The 25,612-nt window shown below is 53.2% G+C and overlaps 1 protein-coding gene across 1 annotated transcript in view; it reads right to left on the bottom strand.

Moving 5' to 3' along the window:
• CPNE2 (copine 2) overlaps positions 1 to 25,612 on the bottom strand; it is a 55,667-nt gene that overhangs the window by 16,340 nt on the left and 13,715 nt on the right. Inside the window, exons 2-12 of the mRNA XM_030796650.1 lie at positions 20,812 to 21,026; positions 17,954 to 18,133; positions 15,890 to 15,964; positions 13,874 to 13,945; positions 12,172 to 12,255; positions 11,801 to 11,890; positions 10,428 to 10,526; positions 9,864 to 9,950; positions 8,115 to 8,174; positions 5,609 to 5,742; positions 3,648 to 3,702 (exon numbers count right to left, since the gene is read on the bottom strand). Coding sequence (XP_030652510.1) covers positions 3,648 to 3,702; positions 5,609 to 5,742; positions 8,115 to 8,174; positions 9,864 to 9,950; positions 10,428 to 10,526; positions 11,801 to 11,890; positions 12,172 to 12,255; positions 13,874 to 13,945; positions 15,890 to 15,964; positions 17,954 to 18,133; positions 20,812 to 20,991 — 1,116 coding nt within the window. The 5' untranslated portion in view covers positions 20,992 to 21,026. The remainder of the gene's footprint in view (positions 1 to 3,647; positions 3,703 to 5,608; positions 5,743 to 8,114; positions 8,175 to 9,863; positions 9,951 to 10,427; positions 10,527 to 11,800; positions 11,891 to 12,171; positions 12,256 to 13,873; positions 13,946 to 15,889; positions 15,965 to 17,953; positions 18,134 to 20,811; positions 21,027 to 25,612) is intronic.

The following is a 25,612-nucleotide window of genomic DNA, read 5'->3' on the forward strand; positions in this document are numbered from 1 at the left end:
CTTTGAAAGCTGGCTGGTGTCCTAGCAACGGGCTCGTGCTGGGCCCAGCCGTGCCAGCTCGCCCTGCCCCCCGAATGGCATCACTGTGGCCCAGCTTTGGTCCCATCTGAGGCGTAGCCTCACACCACAGGGAGCCAGGACACCCACCTCTCCTGCCCTGGCCCTTGGGCCACTCCCCAAAATTCTAGGTGAAAATCATCCTCCCCGGCGAGGACCAGAGAGGACGGGAGGCAAAAATTCATTCTAGAAACAGCAATGCGGCACAGCAGGGCAGACAAGAAGGGGCACTGGCCGAGCAAGACCCATGTGCAGACTTAGGAGCTCTCTGGGCTCACACCCCACAGGCTTCTCATGGGAAGGCAACAGATTCTGAGAAGAAACTTTAGAGTCCATCTGCCCGGTTGGTGAACATGACCTTGGGCAAGTCATTTTGAGGCTCCAAGCCTTGGTTTATTGCCCTGTAAAATGGGACGGCATTCCCTGCCCCTGTCCACAGCGACTCCCCAGCATCACAGCTTCTGCCCTCATTGACGTCTCCATCTCTGAGCCACCAAACCACCCCTCCCCTGGTGCCTGTGGTTCTATGAGGAGCCCCCGCCTCCTGCCCCAGGACTACCCACAACCACACCTCAGGGACCCCCCTTCAATTCACCTCCACGCCTCTCCTGGCTCCTCCTCAGCCTTTAGACCTGCTTGACCTGCCCCTTCCCCTCCCTCACAGCCAGGTGACTTCCACACTGGCTGACTGCCACACTGGCTGATGTCTCCATGCCCTTCTCCCCTCCCCGTCTTGTCTCTGCTGTAATGGCCCCAGCTGTGGTCAGTGAAACGGACGGCCTCTTCTCAGCCTTACATCACCAGGCCAGGGGCAGCCTCCAACCCTACTCCCTCCTCCCCGAGCCCCGACTGCTTGGCTTCCTCAATGATCAAAATGGGTTCACAACAGAGCCTACCTCATTGGCTTTGGTGAGAATTAGTTGAAACTGGTAAAGCAGGCAGAGTGGTATCTAGAACATTCTAAGGGCCCAATAAATGCTGCTACTTATGGGTTTGCTTTCTGCCCCTCCCTCCTTCACTTCCACCCCGCTCTGCTCCAGCTCAGTCTCCGCTTCCTCTGCCTGGCTCTCTCATGCAGCTGTTTCTTTTTTATTTTAATTAATTAATTAATTAATTTTTTAGAGACAGAGTCTCACTCTGTCACCCAGGCTGGAGTGCAGTGCACTCATAGCTCACTGGGCTCCAGGGATCTTCCTGCCTCAGCTTTCCGAGTAGCTGGGATTACAGACTCCCGTCACCACACCCAGCTAATTTTTATATTTTTAGTAGAGACAGGGTTTCACCATGTTGGCCAGGCTGGTCTTGAACTCCTCACCTTGTGATCCGCCCTCCCCAGCGTCCCAAAGTGCTAAGATTATAGGCGTGAGCCACTGCACCCAGCCAACTTTTAAATTTTGTAGAGACAGGGTCTCACTGTGTTGCCCAGACTGGTCTTGAACTCCTGGCTCAAGCAATCCTCCTGCCTTGGCCTCCCAAAGCCTGAAATTACAGGTGTGAGCCACTGCACCCTGCCTCATGTGGCTGTTTCTCATTCCACCTGTCTCCCTAGCAATCTCATCCTCCGAGGTGGCACCATGGGTCCTGGCCCAGGTGGCCAGGGCTCTCTCTGTCTCCCCAGAGCCCAAACCCATTGACCCATCATCCACTTATCTTTTTTTTTTTTCTTTTTTTTTTGTGACAGGGTCTCACTCCGTTGCCCAGGCTGGAGTGCAGTGGCGCAATCTCGGCTCACTGCAACCACTGCCTCCCGAGTTCAAGTGATTCTCCTGCTTCAGCCACCCAAGTAGCTGGGATTACAGGCATGTGCCACCACGCTGGGCTAATTTTTGTATTTTTAGTAGAGACAGGGTTTCGCCACGCTGGCCAGGAAGATCTCAAACTCTCTGACCTCAAATGATCCGTCTGCCTCAGCGTCCCAAAGTGCTGGTATTATAGTCATGAGCCACTGTGCCCAGCCATCATCCACCTTTCTCCTGGGACTCCCACCTTACCACCTCCCCTGCTGAGCCTAGCACCTACCCTGTTCTTTATCTCAGTAAGCAGCACCACCCCCGCCTCAGTGCCCAGTTGGAAATCTTGATGACCTCTTCGGCCCACACTCACTTGGTCATACAGATAGTCCTGGCCTCTGCCCTGAGTCTCCTTGCCTTCGCCCCTTCTCTCCACCCTCCACTCTGCCCACTCTTGCCCTAGCCACGCCCCACTCAGCAGCCAAGAGAGGCCTTTAGAAATGCCAATCTGCTGATGAGCCCCTATGTGGTCCCTGCAGGGGTCCCCGTGGCCCTTTAATGCCCACATCTGTCTCCACCCTGCTCACCTCCAATGGGGGGTCTGTCACACGCCTCTGCCAGCTCCTCCAGCTCGTCCTGCAGCCTTCGCACAGGCTGTTCTCTGCCCTGAAGGCTCCCCCTGCCCCACTGCCACCCCTAGTCACTCTGCTACTTCCCTTTCCCCTCTTGGTTTAGAGCTTGCCCCCTCCAGGAAAGCCTGATGGCCCCAAGCTGGGCTGGGTTACCTCTTCGGCTCCCCACAGGCCTACGGTGCCCCCACCTTAGCACCGATGACACTACCTGTCTTTAGTGTTGCCATATCGAATACAGGATGCCCAGTATGACTCAGAAACAGAAAACAAAAAACTGCATGTTCTCCCTTATAACACGGAGCTAAACAATGGGTGCACACAGAACAGACACACAGAGGGGAATAACAGACACTGAGGACTCCACACAGCGGGAGGGTGGAGGGGTGATGGATGAAATGCCACCTACTGGGTACAATGTACTTTATTTAGGTGATGAATACACTAAATGTCCATATTTCACACAATACATCCTCGTAATACAACTATACTTGTACCCCTAGATCCATACAAAACCTTGAATTTCAGATAAACAATGGATGATTTAAGTATAAGTATGTCCCATGCAATATTCAGGACATACTTGTTCTTTAAAAATTGTTTATCTGCACTGGGCACAGTGGCTCAGGCCTGTAATCCCAGCACTTTGGGAGGCTGAGGCCGGTGGATCACCTGAGGTCAGGAGTTTGAGACCAGCCTGGTCAACATGGTAAAACTCTCTACTAAAAATACAAAAGTTAGCTGCGGGGTGGTGGTGGGCACCTGTAATCCCAGCTACTCGGGAGGCTGAGGCAGGAGAATTGTCTGAACCTGGGAGGCGGAGGTTGCTGTGAGCAGAGATTGTGCCACTGCACTCCAGCCTGAGCAACAGAGCAAGACTCTGTCTCTAAATAAATAAATAAATAAAAATAAATACATAAAAATAAACATTGTTTATCTGAAATTCAAACTTAACTGGGTGTCTTGTATTTTGATTTGCAACATCTGGTAATCCTATCTGTCTTCCCCACTCCACATGGGTCTCAAGAGCAGAGAACATAACGTGCTGCCCCATTATAGCCTCAGTGCCTGCCCAAGGATCAGGCTTGAGAAATGAGCGTGGCCTGGGGTGAACACAGGGAAGGCAGGGCAACAGGGCTCCAACCCAAGACCTTTCCAGAGCTGATCCCAGAGAGGCCATACACACAAACCCCATCTCAACCAAAAGGAAACTAACTCCGGTTTCACTCACCTTCCAGTCTGGGGGTAACTGGGCCCCGAATCCCAGAGCTGGAAACATCTTATCACTAATCAGAGAGAGAAGAGAAACACACTGTAAGACACCTGAGGACACCACCCGACCCTCTGCCTAGGGCTGGGCCCACTCTGCCTCACACACTTCCAAGGACAGAAAGGAGGAGCTCACCACCTCTAGAAAAAGCTGTTAGGATCATCTACCTAATGAGTCCAACCCACCTCTGGGGACCTGATGAACATGTGGCCTGACCACATCTATACCTGTGGCAGCCACAACAATGGTACTTCTAACCAATGGGCCTGGGCGCAGCTTCTAGATCCTTCTCAAACTGAGACTTCAGCCAGCCGCTAAACCAAGGTCAAGATGGAAGTAGAATGAATGTACCGGCTGTCTCTCAGCCTGCTGCTCATAGCTGGGGAAAACTACTAATATGAGAACCCTCCTGGGGCATTCAAGGTCCTGTGTCATCCAGCCTCAGAGCCTAATCTTATCTCCTTCCACCCACGCCCCTTCACACCCCACTCCCCTAGCCCTGGCCATTAGCCACTTGCTATTCCCCAAACACATAGGGTACCTTCACATTCCAACTTCAATGTTGTTGTGCCCCCATCTGTAACATCTCTCCCTAATCTGTTTCCCCTAGCAAACTCCTACTCATCCTCTAAGGCCTAATCAAAATGGCCCCTTCTCTCCGTAGATTTCCCTGATACCCTACAATGCCTCTCTTTTTGTGTTCCCATAGCTCCTGCTTCACATGTAAACTGGTCTCTCAGAACTCCAACGATTTCTTCCTTATCTTCCCCTTTAAGTGAGAACTCCCTGAGGACAGGGATCACATTTCATTTGTATATGCACTCAACAGACATCTACTAAGGATCCCTATGGCTGCCGTGGAGGGGACACACAGCTGCGGGCCAGGGCAGAAGCAGGGAGGCTGATGAGGAAGCTAATGAAATGATCTGGGCAGGAAGTGATGGTGGCTCAACCAGGCATCCAGAGCTCACTGGGGCCATGCTAAGTCTTAATGCCCATTAGACATCTCAGTGATGGGCTGAATGGGCAGCTGGACACCTGGGACTCCACACAACCATGCTGATGATGACTTCCACCTCCCTTGCTCTGCATGTTGTACCTCTCTTAATGTGGCCTGGGATCACAGCCATCCTTCAGGCCCTGGGCTCCCTGGGAGTCAGATGCTGGTCCCTGGCTGCCCCTCTCTAGGAGGCCAAGTCCACACAGGGCTCCTGAGCCTTCTGTCTTTCCTGCCAAATCTCTGGCACCTGCTTCTTCCTCCCCTGTTCCCAACGTGTCAGCCTCCTGGTCATTCCATCCTCTGACCTGGAGCTCCCAATCAGCACCATCTGTGACAGTGATGTCATATTCTTTTGGTGGCCACACCTGCCACACTTTCACACAGCTTCCCTTCACTGACTTTCCATGGTACCCAGCCTGACCCAAAGGTCCCCAGGAAGCAAGGTCATGGGAGAAGGGTCCGTGAATGCTAGCTGCTTCTCAGAAGTTCCCAAAGCGAGACCATTAGGGAACTAGGTGCCGGGCCCAGGAACCAGAATGGCTGGCCTCCAGTCCCATGATCTGCAGGACCTGGAACAAATTTTCCATTCCCATCCCAGGCCTCCCATTCCCCAGCTCTAAAAGGAGAGGATGTAGCAATAATGAACGAGTTTCATCTTCCATCATGATTCGTTTTCTTATTGGCTACTTGGTGTACTGTGTAGAAAACGATCCCAGTTTGAATCTGGGCTTGGCAGGTTAGAGTTCAGCAATTGATTAGCAATGTCTGTCAAGGGTATGGGAATGGGTAATAACTACACCTATGCCATTTGCTGTCCATTCCTAGATTTGATGATCTCTGGGCCCCTTCTATCTTTGATACACTGAGCTTCCCAGGTTGGATGGAACCCTAGCTGACCTTCAGAGCCCCTCTCCAACCTTACCTGTCGTAGTCCTGAATGATCTGCCCAACAGCCCAGATGGCTGACAGATATTCGTTGGTGCCCATAGGGTTGATATAGTGCAAAGAGGAAGGGTCAAGGGGATTCCCGTTGGAGGCTGTAAAGTCTATTCCAACCTGCAGAGTGGAGAAAAAGGCCACTCAGTGGGGCCAGAGACCCCAGCACCCTACCCCACTCCCAGGGAATAGAAGAGGTAGATGGGACATGGGAAGCCCACTCATCTTCCAGCCCTCCCCACAATAAGATGGTCTGAAACCTCGAAACTGTCTGATTGTATCACTCCTCTGCTGTAATTCCATCTGTGGCTCTCTATTGCCCAAGCATAAAGCCCACTGCCTAGATGTGATGACATAAGAGACTAACGTACAGTCCCAGATTCCTTTTTCTCCTTACTATCCCTACCCACACATTCATCTGTTCCCATATGCAGGCATTTATTCATGAGCTTCCCTCTGCATGCAGAGCCAGGCTATCGTTTCTCCCCGTCTAACTTTGCTCCATCTTCCAGGCACAACTCAGATGCCACTGCTCCACTGCAACCTTCCCAGATAACCTCACCCCCAACCCAAGCCATCTCCCCATTATCCCTCAGACCACCAAGGGGCCTGGGACCTGGGGTTGCCTGGTAGAGCAGTGCCCCTCTCCCCAATCAGCTGGGAGCTCACCGCAGCACGTACTCTGGAGAAGCCTGACCCAGGGCTGGGAACAGCAGACAAGGCAGGTGCTTAACAGGGACTCGGGGCTGATAGGCAGGCAGGGACTGGGGCTCTACCTGCTCTCTCAGCCCCAGAGAATCCCAGCCCAATCCCTGGAGAAAGGGCACAGAGGGGTAGGCAAGAACAACCCTTGCCCAGCAGGGGAGGGTTAGAAGTAGGACCCAGGGGAAGATTTGGCTACATGGGAACTCAGTTGCTGTGGGGTAGGAGAGAAGGGGCCATCCATCCAAATCCTCATATGACTAGAGGGTCACTCCCCTAGGTCAGGGGCAGCATGTCTTAGTCCTTGAGGGACCCCTGCAGGGACACAGCCTAGAGCCTGGCACAAAGGAAGCAGTCAGTGTGAGTTCGCTGAAGGAACAAACCCATGCAGGAGGAACAGGAGGGCCTGGCCTCTCTGCAGGGGAGGGGGCAGTGGTGGGCAGCAGGGTCAGAGGTCAGCAAGGCCAATCCTCTGACTCCATGGCATCCTGCGACGCCCTCCATTTCCCATTAGGATCTCAGGGTGGTGACGGGGAACGGTGAGACAACATGGGGAGGTAGGCAGAGCATGGCACCCCAGCAGCTTCCTCCCTTCTGGGCCTGAGGCTCCCTTGGGGTGAGGAAGCAAAGCCAGGATGAATGGTACAGAGTCTGTGGGGCAAAGACTCCAGGCCACAGGCAAGGTGGCAGTTCATTCTTCCAACGAGAAATGATGGAGCACCTGCTATGTGCCAGGTACCGTGTGATATGCTGGGGTTGGAGTGGAAGCAAAATAAAGAAAGTGCCCACACTTAAAGCACTCACATTCCAGTGGGTGCGACGATCAGGGAGAAGCGACAAATGCATATGAATCTCGGGGCGGCAAGTGCCCAGAAAATAGGAAAATAGTGAGGGCCAGGCCCAGTGGCTCATGCCTGTAATCCTAGCACTTTGAGAGGCCAAGGTGGGCAGATCGCTTGAGCCCAGGAGTTTGAGACCAGCCTGGGCAACATAGCAAAACCCCATCTCTACAAAAAATGCAAAAATTAGCTGGGCATGATGGCATGCACCTGTAATCCCACCTACTCAGGAAGCTAAGGTGGAAGGATCAACTGAGAGCTAAAGGTAGGGGCTGCAGTGATCTGAGATCGCGCCACTGCACTCTAGACCAAGTGACAGAATGAGACGCTGTCTCCAAAAAAAAAAAAAAAGAAAAGAAAAGAAAGAAAATAGGAAGATATGACAGAGGAGCAGCAAGGCATTGAGGGAGGGAGGGCTCCCTGGAAGGTGACCTCCATTACCTCCTCAGGCCTGAAAGATGGCAGGTAGGCAGCCACGCAAAGGTTCTGGGGAAGTGTTTCAGGCAGAGGGAACAACAAATGCAGAAGGAACAGCAAATGCAAAGTTCTAAGATGAAGCAGAGCTTGGCGTGTTGGGCAAACAGAGGAACAGTGTGGTTAGAGCCCAGTGAGCAAGGAGGAAGGAGACTGCAGATGAAGGAGGCAGGGATCGCTGAAGGCCTTGTGGCCAGTGAGGAGGAATTTGCTTTCTTCTACCCACAGAAGGAGTGTAGCTGCCAGACTGAGGTGCAGCTGTGCTCTGACCTGTAGTTAAGCCCCAACTCAGGCACATCCAGCAGGACCAGACAGCCCACTTATGCCCTCCTCACTAGGCCAGACACACTCTTTGCCCCAGGGAAGTCCTTCCTGAAGTCTACCCTAAGTCCCTCTGGCTGCACTAGTGGCCCAAGTCTTCAGGGAGGACCCTCACTGGGATGGGGGTGCAGAGGGATCCAAGGGGGAGAGCCTTACGGTGAACATGAGCTGGCAGCCTCCCAGGATGTAGTCTAGGAAGGAGTAATCTCGGTTTATCTGGAAGAAAGCAGGTGAGTCAGTGGGTCCCCTTGACTTGGTCACACTCCCCATGGGGGAGTTGTTGCTGTATGTCCTGCAGCCTCAGTAGGGATAAGGAGGTCAAAAAAAAGCTGATGGGCCTGATCTAATTACAACAAAACCCAAATCTCTCTATAACAAAGCCTTCAGTGCAATGGTTCCCAATGGGTAGGGGACTCACAGAGACCCCCACACCCCATAGATACACAGACACATGCTGGTTCCAGGCAGGGTGCCAGGGCCCAGTGTCAGTTACCTGACACAGAGTGTCTCAATTTGTCACTGTTAGGTACTTACCTTCTCCTGGCCCTTATTAATCTACCTTTTTAAGAAAGAGAAAGAGCAGGCCTCCAGCTCAAGGCCTTCCTCTAGAAGTTGATCAAGCCGTTAAAAGACTGTATTTGTTTTGATGGTCTTTGTCTCTTTTTGGCAAAGAAGCCAGACCTTTTAATTTTGGCAGAGTTCTAATAATCTCTTTCTAAATAAATGTATTTAAGTTAAAAAAAAAAAAAAAAAGAAAGAAAAGAAACAGGCCAGGTATAGTGGCTCATCCCTGTAATACCAGCAGTTTGGGAGGCCAAGGCAGGCAAATCACTTGAGGTCAGGAGTTCAAGACCAGCCTGGTCAACAGTGAAACCCCATCTCTACTAAAAATACAAAAATTAGCTAGGCGTGGTGGCATGCACCTGTAATCCCAGCTATTCGGGAGGCTGAGGCAGGAGAATCCCCTGAACCTGGAAGGTGGAGGTTGCAGTGAGCCAAGATCATGCCACTGCACTCCAGCCTGGGCAACAGAGCGAGACTCTGTCTCAAAAACAAAAACAAAAACAAAAAAACAGTGATACAGGGAAGAAAGACTGATTCAAAAAAATAAGTAAGGCAGTTGTCAGAAATTGTGAAAAGTGATGTGAATGATGGAAATTTCAGAAACAAGGACCACCCATCACAAGGCTGCAATCTGACATCTTGACCTTTAACAGAGTGCTTTTTTGTGGCGACACCACTGAATGTTCGTGTAAACCCTAGCCAGACGAGGCTCCAAATAAGGTTGGGGTCTGGGATCCACCCGCTGGTGGAGAGCAGTGGCCGGACTCCTGAGCTGTCAGGCCCTGAGCCCAGGTCTCTTGCTTTCCTGCCTCAGGCTGCCTTCCTTAATGTTCTGCCAGATCCAGCAGTTATTTGCCCACCAGGTCTCCTGGCCCCTGCCCACAGCCTTGCCACTGCTGACATGAACTTCATTGCCTTTCTGGGCCTCAGTGGCCCCGGCTGTACCATGGAAGTCACAGTGACACTGATGCCAGAGAGGACAGGGTGTCCCCACCCAATGTCCTCTGCCCCTTGCATGCCCACCGTGGGCGGCAGCAGCTCGCAATGATAATTCTCCCACCAGGACAGGCCCTGGAAGGTCAGCTCGTGCCTTCCTTGGCCTCCACACAGGAATGTGAGAGAAGAGTAACCCTGGACATGCTCTGCCTCATTAATATCTCCATTCCACAGATGAGGAGACTGAGGCCTGGTGAGGTGAAGCTCAGAAGGCCATAGGGCCAGGATGTGGCAGAGCCGGGATTTGAACACAGGCCTCGCTGGCTCCAGATCCAATGCTCTGTCTATCCCTTCTGTGTGGCCTGAAACCTGGCCCCTGGCTCGTGCTTGCCCGCGCCGGCTCACCTTGCAGGATCGCAGGATGATGATGCCCGAGTTTTTATAGTTCTTCTTCTTCCTCTGCTTCTTGGGGTTGATGCACTCGAACTCCAGCTGGGCAACGCAGAAGAAAGACACTCACCTCGGGGCTTTTTTGGGGACAGATCCTCCTTGGCCCTAGAATCCCTTCCACAGGCTTGACAATGGGGGCAGCATGCTTCCTCCAGGGAGCCTCCCGGGATGTCCACACCCCAAAATGGTAGCAGAATCAGCATCTGCCTCCCTCCTCCCCAGATAATGCACCCCCAAACTGTCCAGCTGAGGGCCCAACATCACGGGATGACTTAAATGGACAGCTCCTGACTGCTCACTATGTGCTGGGGACTTCACCTGCATCATCTCATTCAATCCCCACCCAAATCCTCTGCCCCCATTGACAGATGGAGAAACTGAGTCTTAGACTGAATGCCTTGCTCAAGGTCATGCAGCCAGAAGGGGGATCTGAGCCCCAGGCTGCCTGACCCAAGACCCGGTGCCCCTTTCCCCAGCCCTGCTGAGGTCTTGGGGTTACAGTACACGTGCCCATCTCACCGGGACGCTGTCTCGAGCCTCACACATCTGTGACACTGAGGTCTGGAACTCGCCGATGAAGTCATGGCCCCCGTCATTGTCATAGTCGTAGCACATGATCTGGGGTGGGTTCAGCAAAGTCACCCCAGAGCTGTCCCCCAAGAGGTGCTCTCCAGCCCCTCTCAACTCCCCAAGCAAACCCTCTGTCTTCTGTTTGGGTAGTGTCTCCCCTCAGCATCTGCCTAGCTGGCCTGGGTAGCTCCTGAACTGCCTCCTACAGGAAGACTTCCGTGATTGCTGGGAAAAGGAGAAAGTGTGTCTGCCCCACCGATGGAGGCTGTACACTCTAGTGCAGGCAACTCCACTCCTTACACACCTGGCAAATGGCTCCCCCTCCGTCTCGGGTTGTGACCCACCCAGCTTATGGCCTGGGGCCCTCTTTAGACATATTTTTTTTCTGAGATGGGCACAGAAATCACAGCTTTACATGCTGTCCGAGCTGCCATGGCCCTCCTAGGAGGAAGGCAGGGATTATTGTTCCCATCCCACTGATGGGTAAACTGGGGTCCTGAAAGAGAAGTACCTGCCCAAAGTCTCACAGCAGCAGTAGCAGGCCTAGTACTAGAACCTAAGATTCCTGGTGTGCTACTTGGGAATCTCTGTCCTGACCTAGCTGTCTCTCCAGTCCCATCTGCTCTCAGACCCAGCCCCTGGGGACCAAGAGCTTTTATTTTTTATTTATTTGATTTTATTTTATAATTTTTTTTTTTTTTGAGATGGAGTCTCACCCTGTTGCCCAGGCTGGAGTGCAGTGGCGCAATCTAGGCTCACTGCAAGCTCCGCATCCCGGGTTCATGCCATTTTCCTGCCTCAGCCTCCCGAGCAGCTGGGACTACAGGTGCCTGCCACCACACCCGGCTAATTTTTTGTATTTTTAGTAGAGACGGGGTTTCATCGTGTTAGCCAGGGTGGTCTTGATCTCCTGACATCGTGATCCACCCACCTCGGCCTCCCAAAGTGCTGGGATTACAGGCATGAGACACTGCACTCAGCCAGAGGACTGAGAGCTTTTAGAGAGACTGGTAATCACTGTCCTCATCATGCCAAATTTCATCATTTCCAAGGTGTTTCCCTAGCTAGCAGCTCCGCAGCCCTCTGGGGAGGGCAAGAGAGTTTTAGAGAGGGACTCAAAGGTGGGGGCCCTGCCCAGGTACTTCAGGGCAGCAGATAGATTCAGGATAAGGACCCAGTCTCCAGTCCTCCTTCCTCCAAAGATGGGGGTTCGTTCCATTTGTATGAGAAAGAGCTTTCTACAAGGCATCCCTGGGAGCCTCAGGTAGACTGGGAGGCTGGAGCTGGCAAGGTGGGGAGGAGGGTCCCCAGAGCCCCCTCACCTGGATGGGCTTCTCCATGTCCCCATCACACAGGGACACCAAGGGCACTGTGAATGGCTTCCACACAGGGTCCAGTGTGTACTTGATCACCTGCGGGACACAGAGGGATGCTGTGAGCTCAGGCCCTGGGCAGCAGTGCTCTGGGGTCGGGTCAGCCCAGTGGGGACAGGGTGACAAAATGGAGACCCACAGCCATACTTCCAGAGATGGAAGCGAGCATCCCTGTGGCCGGGAGGAAGCATGTCCCTCAGGTGCCACTGTGGGTTTTCCTGCACACTGCGCGGCTGTGACCACACCACCCTTTTCAGAGCTGTGGAGGGGCTGGACTGCAGGCCCACTGCTTAGAGATCCCTGGGCCCCCACATACCCACCTCAGTCCTGTGGACCAGCATCCACTTGCCATCGTCTCCTGGCTTACAAAACTCCAGAAAGGGGTCTGACTTCCCAAAGAGGTCCTGGGAGAAGTGGGAAGATGCGGATGAGAGAGGCACAGCCTTGCTAGGTTCAGGCAGATGGGGGCGTGGCCCCGCTGCCTCCCCAGCCAGGTGTCAGGATAGAAGCTGTGGGCAGAGCCAGCCTGGCCCCCTCCCCTCAGCCTCTGCAAGGCTCAGCAAGAGGCCCAGGGCAGCTGCAGCCCCCTGGGATCAACCAGGTCCCCCAGCAGAAATCCCCCACCCTGAGGCTGTCAGAGCTTGTGCTCAGAGACCCTCCAAGATTCAGAGCCTGTGTGAGTCAGAACTCCAGCATTTTAGATGGGCCAGGACTTCAAGAGGGCAACTATTCCCAAGGTAGGGTGAGGCTCCCAGGAGGGTGTCATTTAAGTTTATTTTATTGGGAATGTGAAAAACTGAAACTATCCTGCACATGACATAAGGAATATCATGGCCTTTAAAAAATCATTTAAGGTTTAAAAAGTGCCACTTTTTGTATGTGACTCTATCTATCCATCCATCCATCCATCCATCCATCCATCCATCCATCCATCTATCCATCCATCTATGGGGTCTCACTATATTGCCCAGGCTGGTCTCAAATTCCTGGCCTCAAGTGATCCTCCTGCTTCAGCTTCCCAAGTAGCTGGGATTATAGGTGTGAGCTGCTGCACCTGGCAAGTGTTACGTTAAAGAGGTTATATTCAAGTTAGGGAGACAGAAAATAAGTAAAGAAAGTATGGGCCAGGTATGGGATTACGCCTGTAATCCCAGCACTTTGGGAGGCCGAGGCAGGCAGATCACGAGGTCAGGAGATCGAGACCATCCTGGCTAACATAGTGAAATCCCGTCTCTACTAAAAGTACAAAAAAAAAAAAAAATTAGCCGGGCGTGGTGGCGGGCGCCTGTAGTCCCAGCTACTCGGGAGGCTGAGGCAGGAGAATGGCGTGAACCCGGGAGGCGGAGCTTTCAGTGAGCTGAGATCGCACCACTGCCCTCCAGCCTGGGCGACAGAGCAGGACTCCATCTCAAAAAAAAAAAGAAAGAAAGTATGCTAGACAGTAATAAGTGTTAAGGAGACAAGCAGGAGGGGGTGGGAAATCGAAGACCAATTTCAGGGAAGGCCTCGTTGAGGAGGCGATGTGGGAGCGAAGGCTTGATGGAGGTGAGAGGGTGCCGTGAGAAAATTCAAGGAAGAGAGCGTCCCAGGCAGAGGGAACAGCAAGTGCAAAGCTCCTGAGGGAGAAGAGTGCCTCGTTTAATTCATGGAAAAGGGGCTAGATTTGGCTGAAGCAGAGTGAAGTGCGGGGAGGAGGAGTGAGGTCGGGGAGTTGGGGCACTGGGGACATGTCAGGTAGGGCCCCATTGGGTAAGGATCTTGGAATGTACTTACACTAAGTGAGATGGGGATGCCCCGATGAGGAGGTTTCCAGCTGTGTTTTGAATACCCCTAAGGGATGGAACACTCACTACCTCAGAGGTGAAGGAGTCCTAATCTGGAGTGGCCAGGAGGGCCCTGTGCTGGACCAGTCCCTAGAATGTGATGGCGGTGGTGGCCCGAGGCCCCGGAGTGAGGCCACACAGCCCTGGGGCTGGTGGGGGCTACTGTTCCCAATGGGAGCCCCTCCTCTACCCGCCTTACCTTCTTGTCCAGCCTCCTGCCTGCCAGGCTTAGCGTGATGACGCGGTTGTCAGACAGCTCCTGGGCAGTGATCTGTAAGGCCAGGGACATGAGGGGCTCCTCAGACTCCCCCAGCTTCCTGCCAGGCAGGATGGCACAGGGTGCCCCAGGAGCAATCCTCCAGGGCCAGGGGGGAAGGGAGGGGCAGTGACAGGTGACCTTGGACAAATCTCTTGTCTTCCCCACACCTCAGTTTCCATCTTCTGGAAAATGCGGGAAATAACCCATCTGGTGATGAGGAGTCAGGAAGTGGATCTACGCAAATCCACAGGGCCCATGGGGTGGTGGGCAGAGATGAAGCAGGGACCAGACACCGGGGGTGGTCTTGTGTCCCAGGGAGAGGTTCTGGGCCAGACAGCAGCATGACCGGACTCCTCCTGCCCCTGCTGCAGCCGCAGAGAGCACAGCTTCCTCAGAACACCAAGGTATCAGCATCACAGCCACTTCATTGTACAGCTAGGGAAACTGAGGCCCAGGGGAAAAACTGAGTCCCATCAGTTCACACTGGTCATCTGTCCTCCATGCATTCCCCATCAGCTATGGTCCCCTGACCCCAGCCCAGCCAGTGATGGCCTAGCTGGGCGACTTCAAGACTGCTGAGGCCCTCTCTAGGCCTCTCTCCCTCCCCTGCTGCCCATAGCAACGCAAGTGGGCTGGGGCCTCTCGCTGAAGCCTCCTCTCCTCTCCTGCCTCTAGGATGGCCTCACCCAGCGCAAGGCATCCGGCCCTCTGGACCCACAGACAGAGGCCAGCCACGTTGCCTGTTCTGCCCTGCCGTCTTCCCACTGGGACTTGCTCAATAACCCTATAGGGTAGTCCTATTATCACCCCCATTTCCCAGGGGAGGGGATGGAAGCCCAGAGTGGAACTGCCAGAAATGCTGGGGGTGATGGCATACCCGGCTGAGTGGGGTCTGTCTGAGATGGCTTCTAGGTGGAAGCTGCCTTGTGAAGGCATTCATTCATTCATTCATTCAGAGATGTGGTCTTGCTCTCTTGCCCAGGCTGGAGGGCAGTAGCATGATCATAACCCACTGCAGCCTCAAACTCCTGGTCTTAAGGGATCCTCCTGCCTTAGCCTTCCAAATAGTAGTACTACAGGTGCAAGCCATGCACCTGGCCTGGGAAGGCATTTAGATGGGGCAGTTAGAAACCAAGAGGTGGGGGGAGGTTGTTTGGGAGGTGGTGATCCACGGGGCAGGGACAGAGTAAGTAAGAGCCTGGGGTATGTTCAGGATATGCTAAGAATTCAGTTTGCTTTGAACGCAGGGCATTTAAGTGAAGGAGAGTAAAAAACACCAAGGCAAGAGAGCCAGGCAGGGTCTGAGGGGTCCTTCACAGCCTTGAACCAAAGGGTTGGTCAGGCAGTGGGGAGCCATGTGAGGTTCCAGGGCAGGGGAGTAACACACGGGAACACAAAGGCATGGCTTCTCCCTCCAGCCTGGCCGGCTCCCCAGGCATCGCGTGGGCTCAGAAGGCAGCCAGACAACCAGGGGACGATCTCGCTAGCTCAGCTGCCCGAGGGAACTTCCTCTCTGGGCCTCAGGGGTGGCCCTGGCTTCTGGGAGTCTTTGAGGACCAAGGAGCTCATCCCAGCAAAGGGCCTGCGCATCGCCGGAGGAATTGCTGCCCATCGTGGGAATTGTTGCGCATTGCAGGAATCATTGCGTGTCGCAGCCACAAGCAGGGCACTGATGGGCAAGGCACTTCTGAACGACCCCCAGGGGAGGGCAGGCAGGGGCCAGTGCAGGGAGGGGGCTGCTGGCAGGGCTCTGGAGGCCTCCCCAGCTTGTCAGCCCCCAGTGCATCATTTGTGGAGCCAGCAGCCGGTTGCTAAGAGACCTGTTGCTAAGTTGTAAGTTGGGCCTTTTTACTCCAAACAAAGCTGGTGATTATCTGCCAGGGAAGCGGCCCATTGATGGGGGAGGGTGTGGGGTGGGGGTGGAGGGGGTGCGGAGAGCCAGGAGGAGACTGGTACCGTAATCAAGCCCTTCCCCGCAGGCTTGTCATTCAGCAGCAGCAGAGGCCTAGTGATCTTCTTGCTGGAGACGATCTAGGGGAGAGAAGAGAAAGGGCGCTCAGTGAGGAAGTGGGGGAAGCCCGGGGAGGAAAAATCCTCCACCGGCACCGCTCGGCAGGGCTGCCCCCCGCCCTGGCTGGCTGGTGACCTGCCTGAGCATCACCATCACCCTGGGATGTGGACAGCAGCCAATCTGGGCAATGAGGAGCCTGAGGCCCAGAGAGGGTAAGAGACCTGCCTGAGGTCTCCCACTGCAGTTGGACTCCCACTGCCTGGTTTGCCCCTAGGAAAAGGCATTTTGGAGACAACTGTGGGAGGTTAGCCCCCCAACTCCCTCCTCCAGAGGCATTCCAGAGAACCCAACTGCCTCAGATTTTGATCTCTGATGGACAGAGTCAAGCTTTGATTCTATGTATTTTCCTTTTGAGACAGGTCTGGATCACGGCCTACTGCAGCCTCAACCTCCTGGGCTCAAGCGATCCTCCTACCTCAGCCTTCTGGGTAGCTGGGACTACAGGCATGCACCACCACGCCCGGCTTTTTTTTTTTTTGGTAGAGACAAGGGCTCATTATGTTGCCCAGGCTGGTCTCAAACTCCAGGCTCAAGCAATCTTCCCGCCTTGGCCTCCCAAAGTGCTGGGATTACAGGCATAAGCTATAGAGCCTGGTCAATTCTTTCTATGTATTTTTATTGGTTTGAATAGGTAATATACTCACACAGCGTGCAATAATCAAAACAACATAGAGAGGAAAAGTGGGCCACATTGAAAAGTCACCCTCCCACCTGTGCCTGCCCACTGCACTCAGGGGCCAGCATGGTTCGTGCTTCCTGGGTGCAGTGTGAGCGTCGTCCTGTGTAGCGGGGAGCACACATCAGTATGATCTAGTCCTGCTCCTGCGGGGCTAGTTCTTCTCCCCAGATCCACGCACCTGCTCTGTGCCCTGGGGACTGTGCCACCTGGCTCTTTTGCCCTCTGGCTTTCAGAGGTTCAGCCAGTTGTGGGGACGGGCAGGAGATGGGAGAGCAAGTGGCGTGAGAGGTGGGGGCCCCCGTTTGATGGGAGCTTCTTCATTACTCTGTCTTCTGCCTCGGTTGCAGTCCAGAGGCCTCCCTCTATGGGCCACAGGTCTCACCAGGCCCTGGCAACGCCACTTCCTCACCCTGCCTTCCTTCCAAGTGAAGGTGGTCAGCTTTCCTCTGGGGCCAAGCCCTGGAATGGCTTCCCCATCCCTTGTCAGTTCCCTGCCCTGTCCACAAGCCCTTAAGCTCTCTTCTCAGTTACATCACAGGGTAGGGACCCTGACTACCGTACCCTGCTTCCTACACAAAAAGTAGACATCACAACCACGGCAGTCCCTTGCTTTCTGCATGGTCACCATCTCCTGGAAGGCCCCGGGCATTTTTCAGTCTCCACTAGGACCCGTCAAAGCATTTTCCATTTCATTCCCTCATCAACCGTGTAGGCCGGGCAGAGCAGTCATCATAATCCCCAAGGAAAATGTGGGGAAACTGAGGCCCAGAGGGGGATGGGAGCTTATCCAAGGGCATACAGCCATAAGGAATGATTGAGACTTGTGTCAGGGGCACCTAGCCCCACTTGCTCCTGGCCTCCAGGAGCTTACCAAGGACTGAGATGGATGGGGAAGTGTGGCCCACAGAGGGAAAGGACGTTTCTCAAGGTCACACAGTGAGTCTGCCACAAAGCGGGACTACTGTGGGCATCTTGGTTGCTGGTCAGCTGCTCCTACCCCAGGAGGTCAAGACCACACCTGATTACTCTAACAATCAGAATCCCTGGCCACCTGGGGCCCCGGATCCTGAGAGGCATTCTGTTTGGCTGCCCCTCCAGATGGGAGATCTTCAGCCCGGCCTCGAACCCGCCAAGCCTGTTCCCCACTCTGCATCTGCACTTTGGGACCCACCCAGGAAGATGGGACTAGGGAAAGATAGCACGAGAAGAGACTTTCTGAGGGGTTGCCGGTCTTTGGGCCCCTGCTCCCACCCAGGAGGGCCCAGCTCACCGTGCCCAGGCTGCAGAAGAACTGGCCCAGGAAGTCATGCTCGTCCAGCCGCATACTGGACTTGTCCTGGTCAAAGAGTGTGAACTTGAGCTTCTGTACCTCCTCGAAGTGGTAGTCAAGCACAAACTTCTTGGAGAAGGCAGGGTTGAGGTTGTTGATCGCGGTTTCTGTCCTGTCGTACTAGCAGAGGGGCAGGAAAATGGAAGTCAGAGTCAAGGCAGCTGGTCCAAGACCTCGCAGACTGCTGGAAATCATTCTGCTAACTTGTACAATGCCTACTCTGTGCCAGGCTCTTGTGGTCATCGTCAGTGACTCACTATCCCCAGCTCACAGACAAGGACACCGAAGCACGGAGAGGTTAAGTGACTTCCCCAAGGCTGGACAGCTTGTGGAGCAGGGCCGAGATTCGAAACCGAGGTCTGACTCTACTACCCACACTCTTTTTTTTTTTTTTTTTTTGAGATGGAGTCTTGCTCTGTCGCCCAGGCTGGAGTGCAGTGGTGCGATCTCGGCTCACTGCAAGCTCCGCCTCCCGGGTTCACGCCATTCTCCTGTCTCAGCCTCCTGAGTAGCTGGGACTAGAGGTGCCCGCCACCACGCCCGGCTAATTTTTTTTGTATTTTTAGTAGAGACGGGGTTTCACCGTGGTCTCGATCTCCTGACATCGTGATCCGCCCGCCTCGGCCTCCCAAAGTGCTGGGATTACAAGCGTGAGCCACCGCGCCCGGCCCCACACTCTTAATTCTTCGGCCCTGGCTCCCTACCCAGGTGCGAGGGTAACAGCTCGGGCCCTGTCCCTGCCTGGGTAAGAGATGGAGGACAAGGCCCTTTCCCCATCTGGGCCTCCGTTTCCAGCTCTGTAAAGGGAAAGGATTTGACTACCTGTGGTTTTCACTTTTTATTTTGGGAAAACCCTTTTTCAAACCACGTTTTACATGGAAACTGAGAGAGGAAGCAGAAAGAAGGGAGGATTCTTTGGGGGAGGTGGGGTCAGGGACTCCCCACGGGAGCGCAGGGAGATGTTTGTATCTTGTATAGAATCCTGACACTGTGCAGCCCAACACCCCATCTGCTATGGATACCAAAGCCTGGCTGAGCACAGGGCCTTGTACTGTGGGTCGGTGGTGGCACTGGGACAGGAAACCCGCCTCCTGGCCTCTGGATGCTGAGGCCCCAAACCGCGGAGTCTGGGTGACAGTCTATTTTGGGGCCCAGGCTGTGTTGACTTTTCCTCCCACCCCGTCCATTTCCAAGGGCTGGAGCAGCAGGGACGGAGGAGGTCTTGGCCCTGGGCTATTTTTAGCCAGGGTGGCTGGGCTGGGTGGGGGCAGAGGTTGTCAGGGAGGGTGGGGAGGTGTGCCATGAGTCAGGGGGATACCACTCCCTGGGGGCACTCAGGGGTTCTAGAGACCTGGTGGAAGGGAACTGTGTCCCCAGACATGCCTCTCACAGGCCTGGGGCTCCCCCAGGAGTCCTCAGCTGGCCCCGTGTCCCACCTCCCACTTCCAGTTGTACCATCAACACGCTGGGTGACACAAAAAAGTCCCTACCCATTCTGGGGCCCCTGTTTCCCCCTCTGTAAAGTAGGTCAACAATCCCACACCGTTTTCTTGGCATCACAAGAAGGAGCCAACATCCATGGGAACTCTTTGTAAACCACAGTATGTTCAGGTGAACTCCCAACGTGGCCTAGTTAAATATCCATTAAAAAAATACACACATATTTTGGGAAATATACATGCATATAAAGCCATCTGGAAGGCTGGATACCAAACTGTTAACAGTGGTTCTCTATGACAGGTGGGTTCCTAACAATTTTGATTTTCTCCTTTAGGTTTATCTGGATTCTCTACATTTACTCCAATAGTTTCCTTTTGCAAAAGCAAAGCAAGTTTTAAAACCTGAAGGTCTCAACAGCTTAGGTTTCTCAACATCCTTCCTCAAGTTGCAACTCTTTCCAACCTTCAAGCCAAAGTCCTCCAGCTCAGAAGTCCTTGCCTGGGGCACCATTAATATCCCCAGATCTGGGGCCTTCCAAGGGAGTCAGCAGAAAAAAATATATTATAATTTCACAGATGAGGAGACACGTTCAGAAAGGGACAGCCACTTGCTTAAGGCCACACAGCAGGGAGTAGCATCACTGGGCCTTGGACCAGCTCCCAAAGCCTGAGCTCACTGTTTCTCTGTTTCTTACTGACCATGTGTTCATTTAGAAATAATATGGAAAGGTTATTTAAAAGCTGAAGCAAACATTTCGTAAAACTATAAAATTTTATCTATATATAACAATTTATAACAAGATGGGGCGTGGTGGTTCATGCCTGTAATCCCAGCACTTTGGGAGGCTGAGGCGGGTGGATTGCTTGAGGTCAGGAATTCAGGACCAGCCTGGCCAATATGGCGAAACCCCATGTCTCTACTAAAAATACAAAAATTAGCCGGGCATGGTGGTGCACACCTGTAGCCCCAGCTACTCGGGAGGCTGAGACAGGAGAATTGCTTAAGCCTGGGAGGCAGAGGTTGCAGTGAGCTGAGATCTCACCACTGCACTCCAGCCTGGGGGACAGAGAGATTCTGTCTCCAAAAAAAAAAAAAATCAAATAATCAGTATAAATTATATAATTATAAATATAAATCTATAGATTTTAACTGTAATAATTTAAACACAAAGTAATATTTTAAATATATTTAAAATAAAATTTCATTTTAAGAGTAACAATTTACCAAGTAATCCCCTGCCACCAGCCCACACTCCAACTACTTCTATCAGAGTTCTTGGATCCCAGTCCTGGAAGACTCCCCCTCCCCAGCAGCCTAGCCACCCCCTTACCCACCGCAGACACACGGAAGAGCCTCACCTCGATCCATCTGCCATTGTTCTCTGTAAAGAGGACACAGAAGGGGTCGGACTTGGAGGTAACATCCCGGTCCAGTAGGTTCTGGCCACTCACTGACAGCTCCACCTTGCACACGCAATACTGGGGGCCCATGGGGGCTGCCCCCGCTGCTGGGGCACCCCCACTGGGTATGTGGGCCATGGGAGCCAGTGGCGGTGGCAGGAGTTCCTGGCAGTCTAGGGGAACAGGAGTGAGGGTCAGAGAGTGGACAGACACCTGCTACGCTGCCCCACCTTAGGGAGGCATTACCACCTGGCCTTTAAGAGGTGAGTGGAGAGATGGAAGGCAAATTGAGGCAGGTTGTCAAATAACATGGGCAAAGGTTTGGAGAAAGAAGAATGCAAGGAAATGCATGAAAAGGGAGTCTCAGCTGAGCGCAGTGGCTCACGCCTATAATCTCAGCACTTGGGGAGGTCAAGTGCCTGGAAGCCCGGAGTTCAAGACCAGCCTGGCAACAAGAAGGATCCTGTCTCTGCAAAAAATATTAAAAAATCAGCCAGACATGGTGGTGTGTGCCTGTGGTCCCAGCTACTTGGGAAGCTGAGGCAGGAGGATTGCTTGAGGCCAGTAGTTCAAGGCTGCAGTGAGCTGTGATTGCGCGTCACTGTACTCTAGCCTAGGCGACAGAATGAGAGCATCTCAAAAAAAAAGAAAGAAAGAAAAGAAAAGAAAAAAGAGTCTCTGTCTCTGGTAGGTGTGTTAAATTTGTCTGAAGTTTTTCTGTGCTGTGGTCAGTCTTCACCTGTAAGGATGCACAGCTGCCTGTGTGTTGCCCCTGTCACATGAGCAACAAATCACAGTGGACATGGGTGTCTCAGATACTCATTGTGCCAGGAAAACCTGGGCTTCTCCTCAGCAACTAGCATGTTGGCATGTTGTGGCCACAGTGGAGCTGACAACTGCTCAGGCTTCTCTCATTGCTTTGGTCACTAGGAAGCTCACTTCTGGTAATGTCAGAAGCGTTTAAACCAGAGCAACTCCATCTTGAATAGGAGCCAGGTAAAATAAGGCTGAAACCTACTGGGCTGCATTCCTAGATGGTTAGGCATTCTGGGTCACAGGATGAGATAGGAGGTCAGCACAAGATACAGGTTATAAAGACCTTGCTGATAAAACAGGCTGCAGTAAAGAAGCCAGCACCAAAACCAAGACAGCCATGAGAGTGACCTCTGGTCGTCCTCACTGCTACACTTCCACCAGCGCCATGACAGTTTACAAATGCCATGGCAACATCAGGAAGTTACCCTATATGGTCTAAAAAGGGGAGGCATGAATAATCTGCCACTTGTTTAGTATATCATCAAGAAATAACCATCAACATGGGCAACCAGCAGCCTATGGGGCCGCTCTGTCTATGGAGTAGCCATTCTTTTATTCCTTTACTTCCTTTTTTTTTTTTTTTTTGAGATGGAGTCTGGCTGTGTCACCCAGGCTGAAGTGCAGTGGCATGATGTCAGCTCACTGCAACCTCCGCCTTCTGGGTTTAAGCAATTCTTCTGCCTCAGCCTTCCGAGTAGCTGGGACTACAGGCACCCATGACCACGCAAGGGTAATTTTTGTATTTTTAGTAGAGATGAGGTTTTACCACATTGACCAGGCTGGTCTCAAACTCCTGACCTCAGGTGATCCACCCACCTGGGTCTCCCAAAGTGCTGGGATTATAGGCACGAGCCACTGTGCCCGGCTATTCCTTTACTTTCTTAATAAACTTGCTTTCACTTTATGGACTCGCCCTGAATTCCTTCTTGCACAAGATCCAAGAACCCTCTCTTGGGGTTTGGATCGGGACCCGTTTCCTGTAACAGTAACATTAAAAATTCACCCTTGTTCATTGTCTATCACCTTCACCCTGTATCTCCAGCTCACACACAATGACTGGTGCACAGGAAGCATCCAGTATATATTTGCTGAATGAAAAAAGGATGAGTGTGTAAATGAATGAATGGACAAACCCTCCATATGCCTCAGATCCTGCCAGCATTGGTCCTTATCTTCAACACACAATTTACCCTTTCACTCATATACAATTTCCCAAAATTCTGTGCCCTGGGCCTCAAGTATCCTCCTCCAGTCAAGGTTAATTACTGACATGTGATCACTCGAAGGAGTTCTGTTTTCCTTTGAGTGCAAGGTGTTAGTGAGACTGGAGCAACCCATCTCAAGGGGTGGAGAGGGACCCAGGTCACACCCATCACAGGCCCGGCAGACAAGTCCTCTGGCTTTCTCTGCCTCAGTTTCCCATCTGCCCATAGACATCAGGAGACAGCCCTTTGAGCCTCCTATGGTCAGGTCTCATTTCCACTGGCATGTGTGCATTTAACACTGGCCCCATCATCCCGGTGGTTGAACCTAGCCCCTAAACACTTACCCAGCAATGGCCAGGTTCCAACTCCCTGACTAACACTTTGTCCTCCTGAGGCTAAGTGGTTTACTGACCCTGTACTTCTCCAGTGGAGGGAGGCAAGTGTGGTGGTGGGTGGGACCCCTCTGGGAACACAAATCCAAGTCACTGTGCTTGTGAGCACTAACTGAACATGTCACCTGCACAATGTCGCTAATCTTCATTCAGTCTTATGAGGCAAGTATAGTAATATCACTCTTATTTTCCAGAGGAGGAAACTGAGGCTTTCATTCACTCTAGAGGGTGTACTGAGCATCTATTAGGTCCCAAGAACTGTCCCAGTGCTGGGAATGCTACAGTAAGACTGCTCTCAGCCGGGCTTGGTGGCTCATGCCTGTAATCCCAACACTTTGGGAGGCCCAGGCAGGTGGATCACTTGAGGTCAGGAGTTCAAGACCAGCCTGGCCAACATGGTGAAACCCCATCTCTACTAAAAGTACAAAAATTAGCCAGCATGGTGGCATGCACCTGTAGTCCCAGCTACTCGGGAGGCTGAGGCAGGAGAATCGCTTGAACCCAGGAGGTGGAGGTTGCTGTGAGCTGAGATCGCACCACTACACTCCAGCCTGGGCAACAGAGCAAGACACTGTCTCAAAAAAAAAAAAAGATTGCTCTGTCTTAGCTCATGCAGGGCTCACAGTCCAGTCTGGCAGGAACACAATGAGGGAGCAGGGAGAGTGGCCAGGACCTGCAGGAGCTGTGGGCTCTGATAGGGTGTCTGAGTTTCATTCTGAGAGCGATGGGAAGTCTTAGAAGCAGAAAACTGACATGATCTGATTTGTGTTTTTAAATGCTTACTCGGCCCCTTGTGGGGAGAAGGGGTTGTCAAGCTAAGGAAAGGTAGCAGAGAGAACAGCGAGGAGGCAGCTGCTGTCCTCCAGGCAGGAAGGATCAAGCCACCGTTACTATGCTGGGTCCACTCCTCCTCCCTTTCACCCAGGCCACAGCGCACTCCGGAGTGCCAGCCTCTTGCTGGGCAGATGCAGTCCCCTGCAAGCCCCAGTCTGCAGGAGGCCAGGGTGAGAGTGGGGCTGGCAGCGGAGACCTCCCAGCTTCCCCTCCAGATCCAGTGCTACCCGGACATGCCTGGTAGGGGAAAAATCTGGACAATGATGAAGCTGGTCCTCAGCCCCCTCCCTTCCAGCCTTTGTTCCTAGAACCTTGTTATAATCACACGAGCTCAGAGCATCAGGACAGCACTACAATTTGCCTGCAGGATTTATTCTTGTCGTGTAAAAATCAGTTTCCACTGGAGGAGGTGGTGAACTGCGTTCACTCTTACTGTGTGCAGCTGGGCAGCTGTGCCAAGTGGGGGTGGGGTGGGGAATGGGGCAGACAGGGATGTCCAAAACCTTGCTGTGTGGCTGAGAGAGGCTACCCATGCCTGCAGGACAATTGCCCCCATTTTAGAGATGAGGAAACTGAGGCCCAGAGAGTAAAAGTCACTTGCTTGAAGTTACAGGGCCAGGAAAAGGCAGAGACAGGGTGTGAATCAGGTCTCCCAGGCCAATGCTTGGCCTTTTGCCAGGGTGAGGAGATTGCTGAACATTGTGGGACCTAGGCGGGGACAGCCAGGACATCACCCAGGCCAGGGGAGCCTGAGGCTAGGCGGGCAGGTTGTGATCAGGGCTAGGGAAGCCAAGGGCATTCCCCCATTTGCACACACACCCAGGATGGGACCCAGAGTATCCAAGTTCACCAGTTCCTCTGGGTCACCCTGTCTACACCCCTGCATCTCCCACCATTGCTGACGAGGTGGATTCTAGCTCACCTACTCCCTCCCCACTTCACAGGTCCCCTCTGTGACATGTTAGATGCCACCTAGGCCACCATCCCCTGCTGCCAAATCAGACACTTCTGTTTTCATCCTAAGGGTGTCAGGCACACACACCCAGATTCACGTGCTTCCTTGTCCATTTACACACGTGTGGTCACATATACACACATACACACACGTACACATATGCACCCAGACTGACAAATACAATGACAGATGCTCATATGAACACTCCGGGGTCACCTCCTTCTGTCCCCATCACTATCCTACCCCCACCCCCCTGCCTCATCCAAGCCCCATTGTCTTGCCTTGGTTACTCTATCAGCCTCCTGCCCTTCCCTCCCTCCAGCCTGACTGAGGGTGTGGGCAGGAGGGAGAGGTTATGGGGGCAGGGGGCGCTGGCTGGGCCAGGAGCCCCCAGCTCACTGCAGCTCCACCTGGATCAGCTCAGGCCCTGGCTAGAGCGAGTGATGGGTGGGTGGGAAGGGAACTCCTCCCCGAGCCAGGAGCCAGGTCCTCCCATCTCCAACTCACCCTCTGGCTGGAAGCTTCTGGATCCCCGAAACGGGGAGCACATGATGTCT

Source organism: Nomascus leucogenys, chromosome 2 (genome assembly GCF_006542625.1).
Source record: "Nomascus leucogenys isolate Asia chromosome 2, Asia_NLE_v1, whole genome shotgun sequence".
Taxonomy (NCBI): domain Eukaryota; kingdom Metazoa; phylum Chordata; class Mammalia; order Primates; family Hylobatidae; genus Nomascus; species Nomascus leucogenys.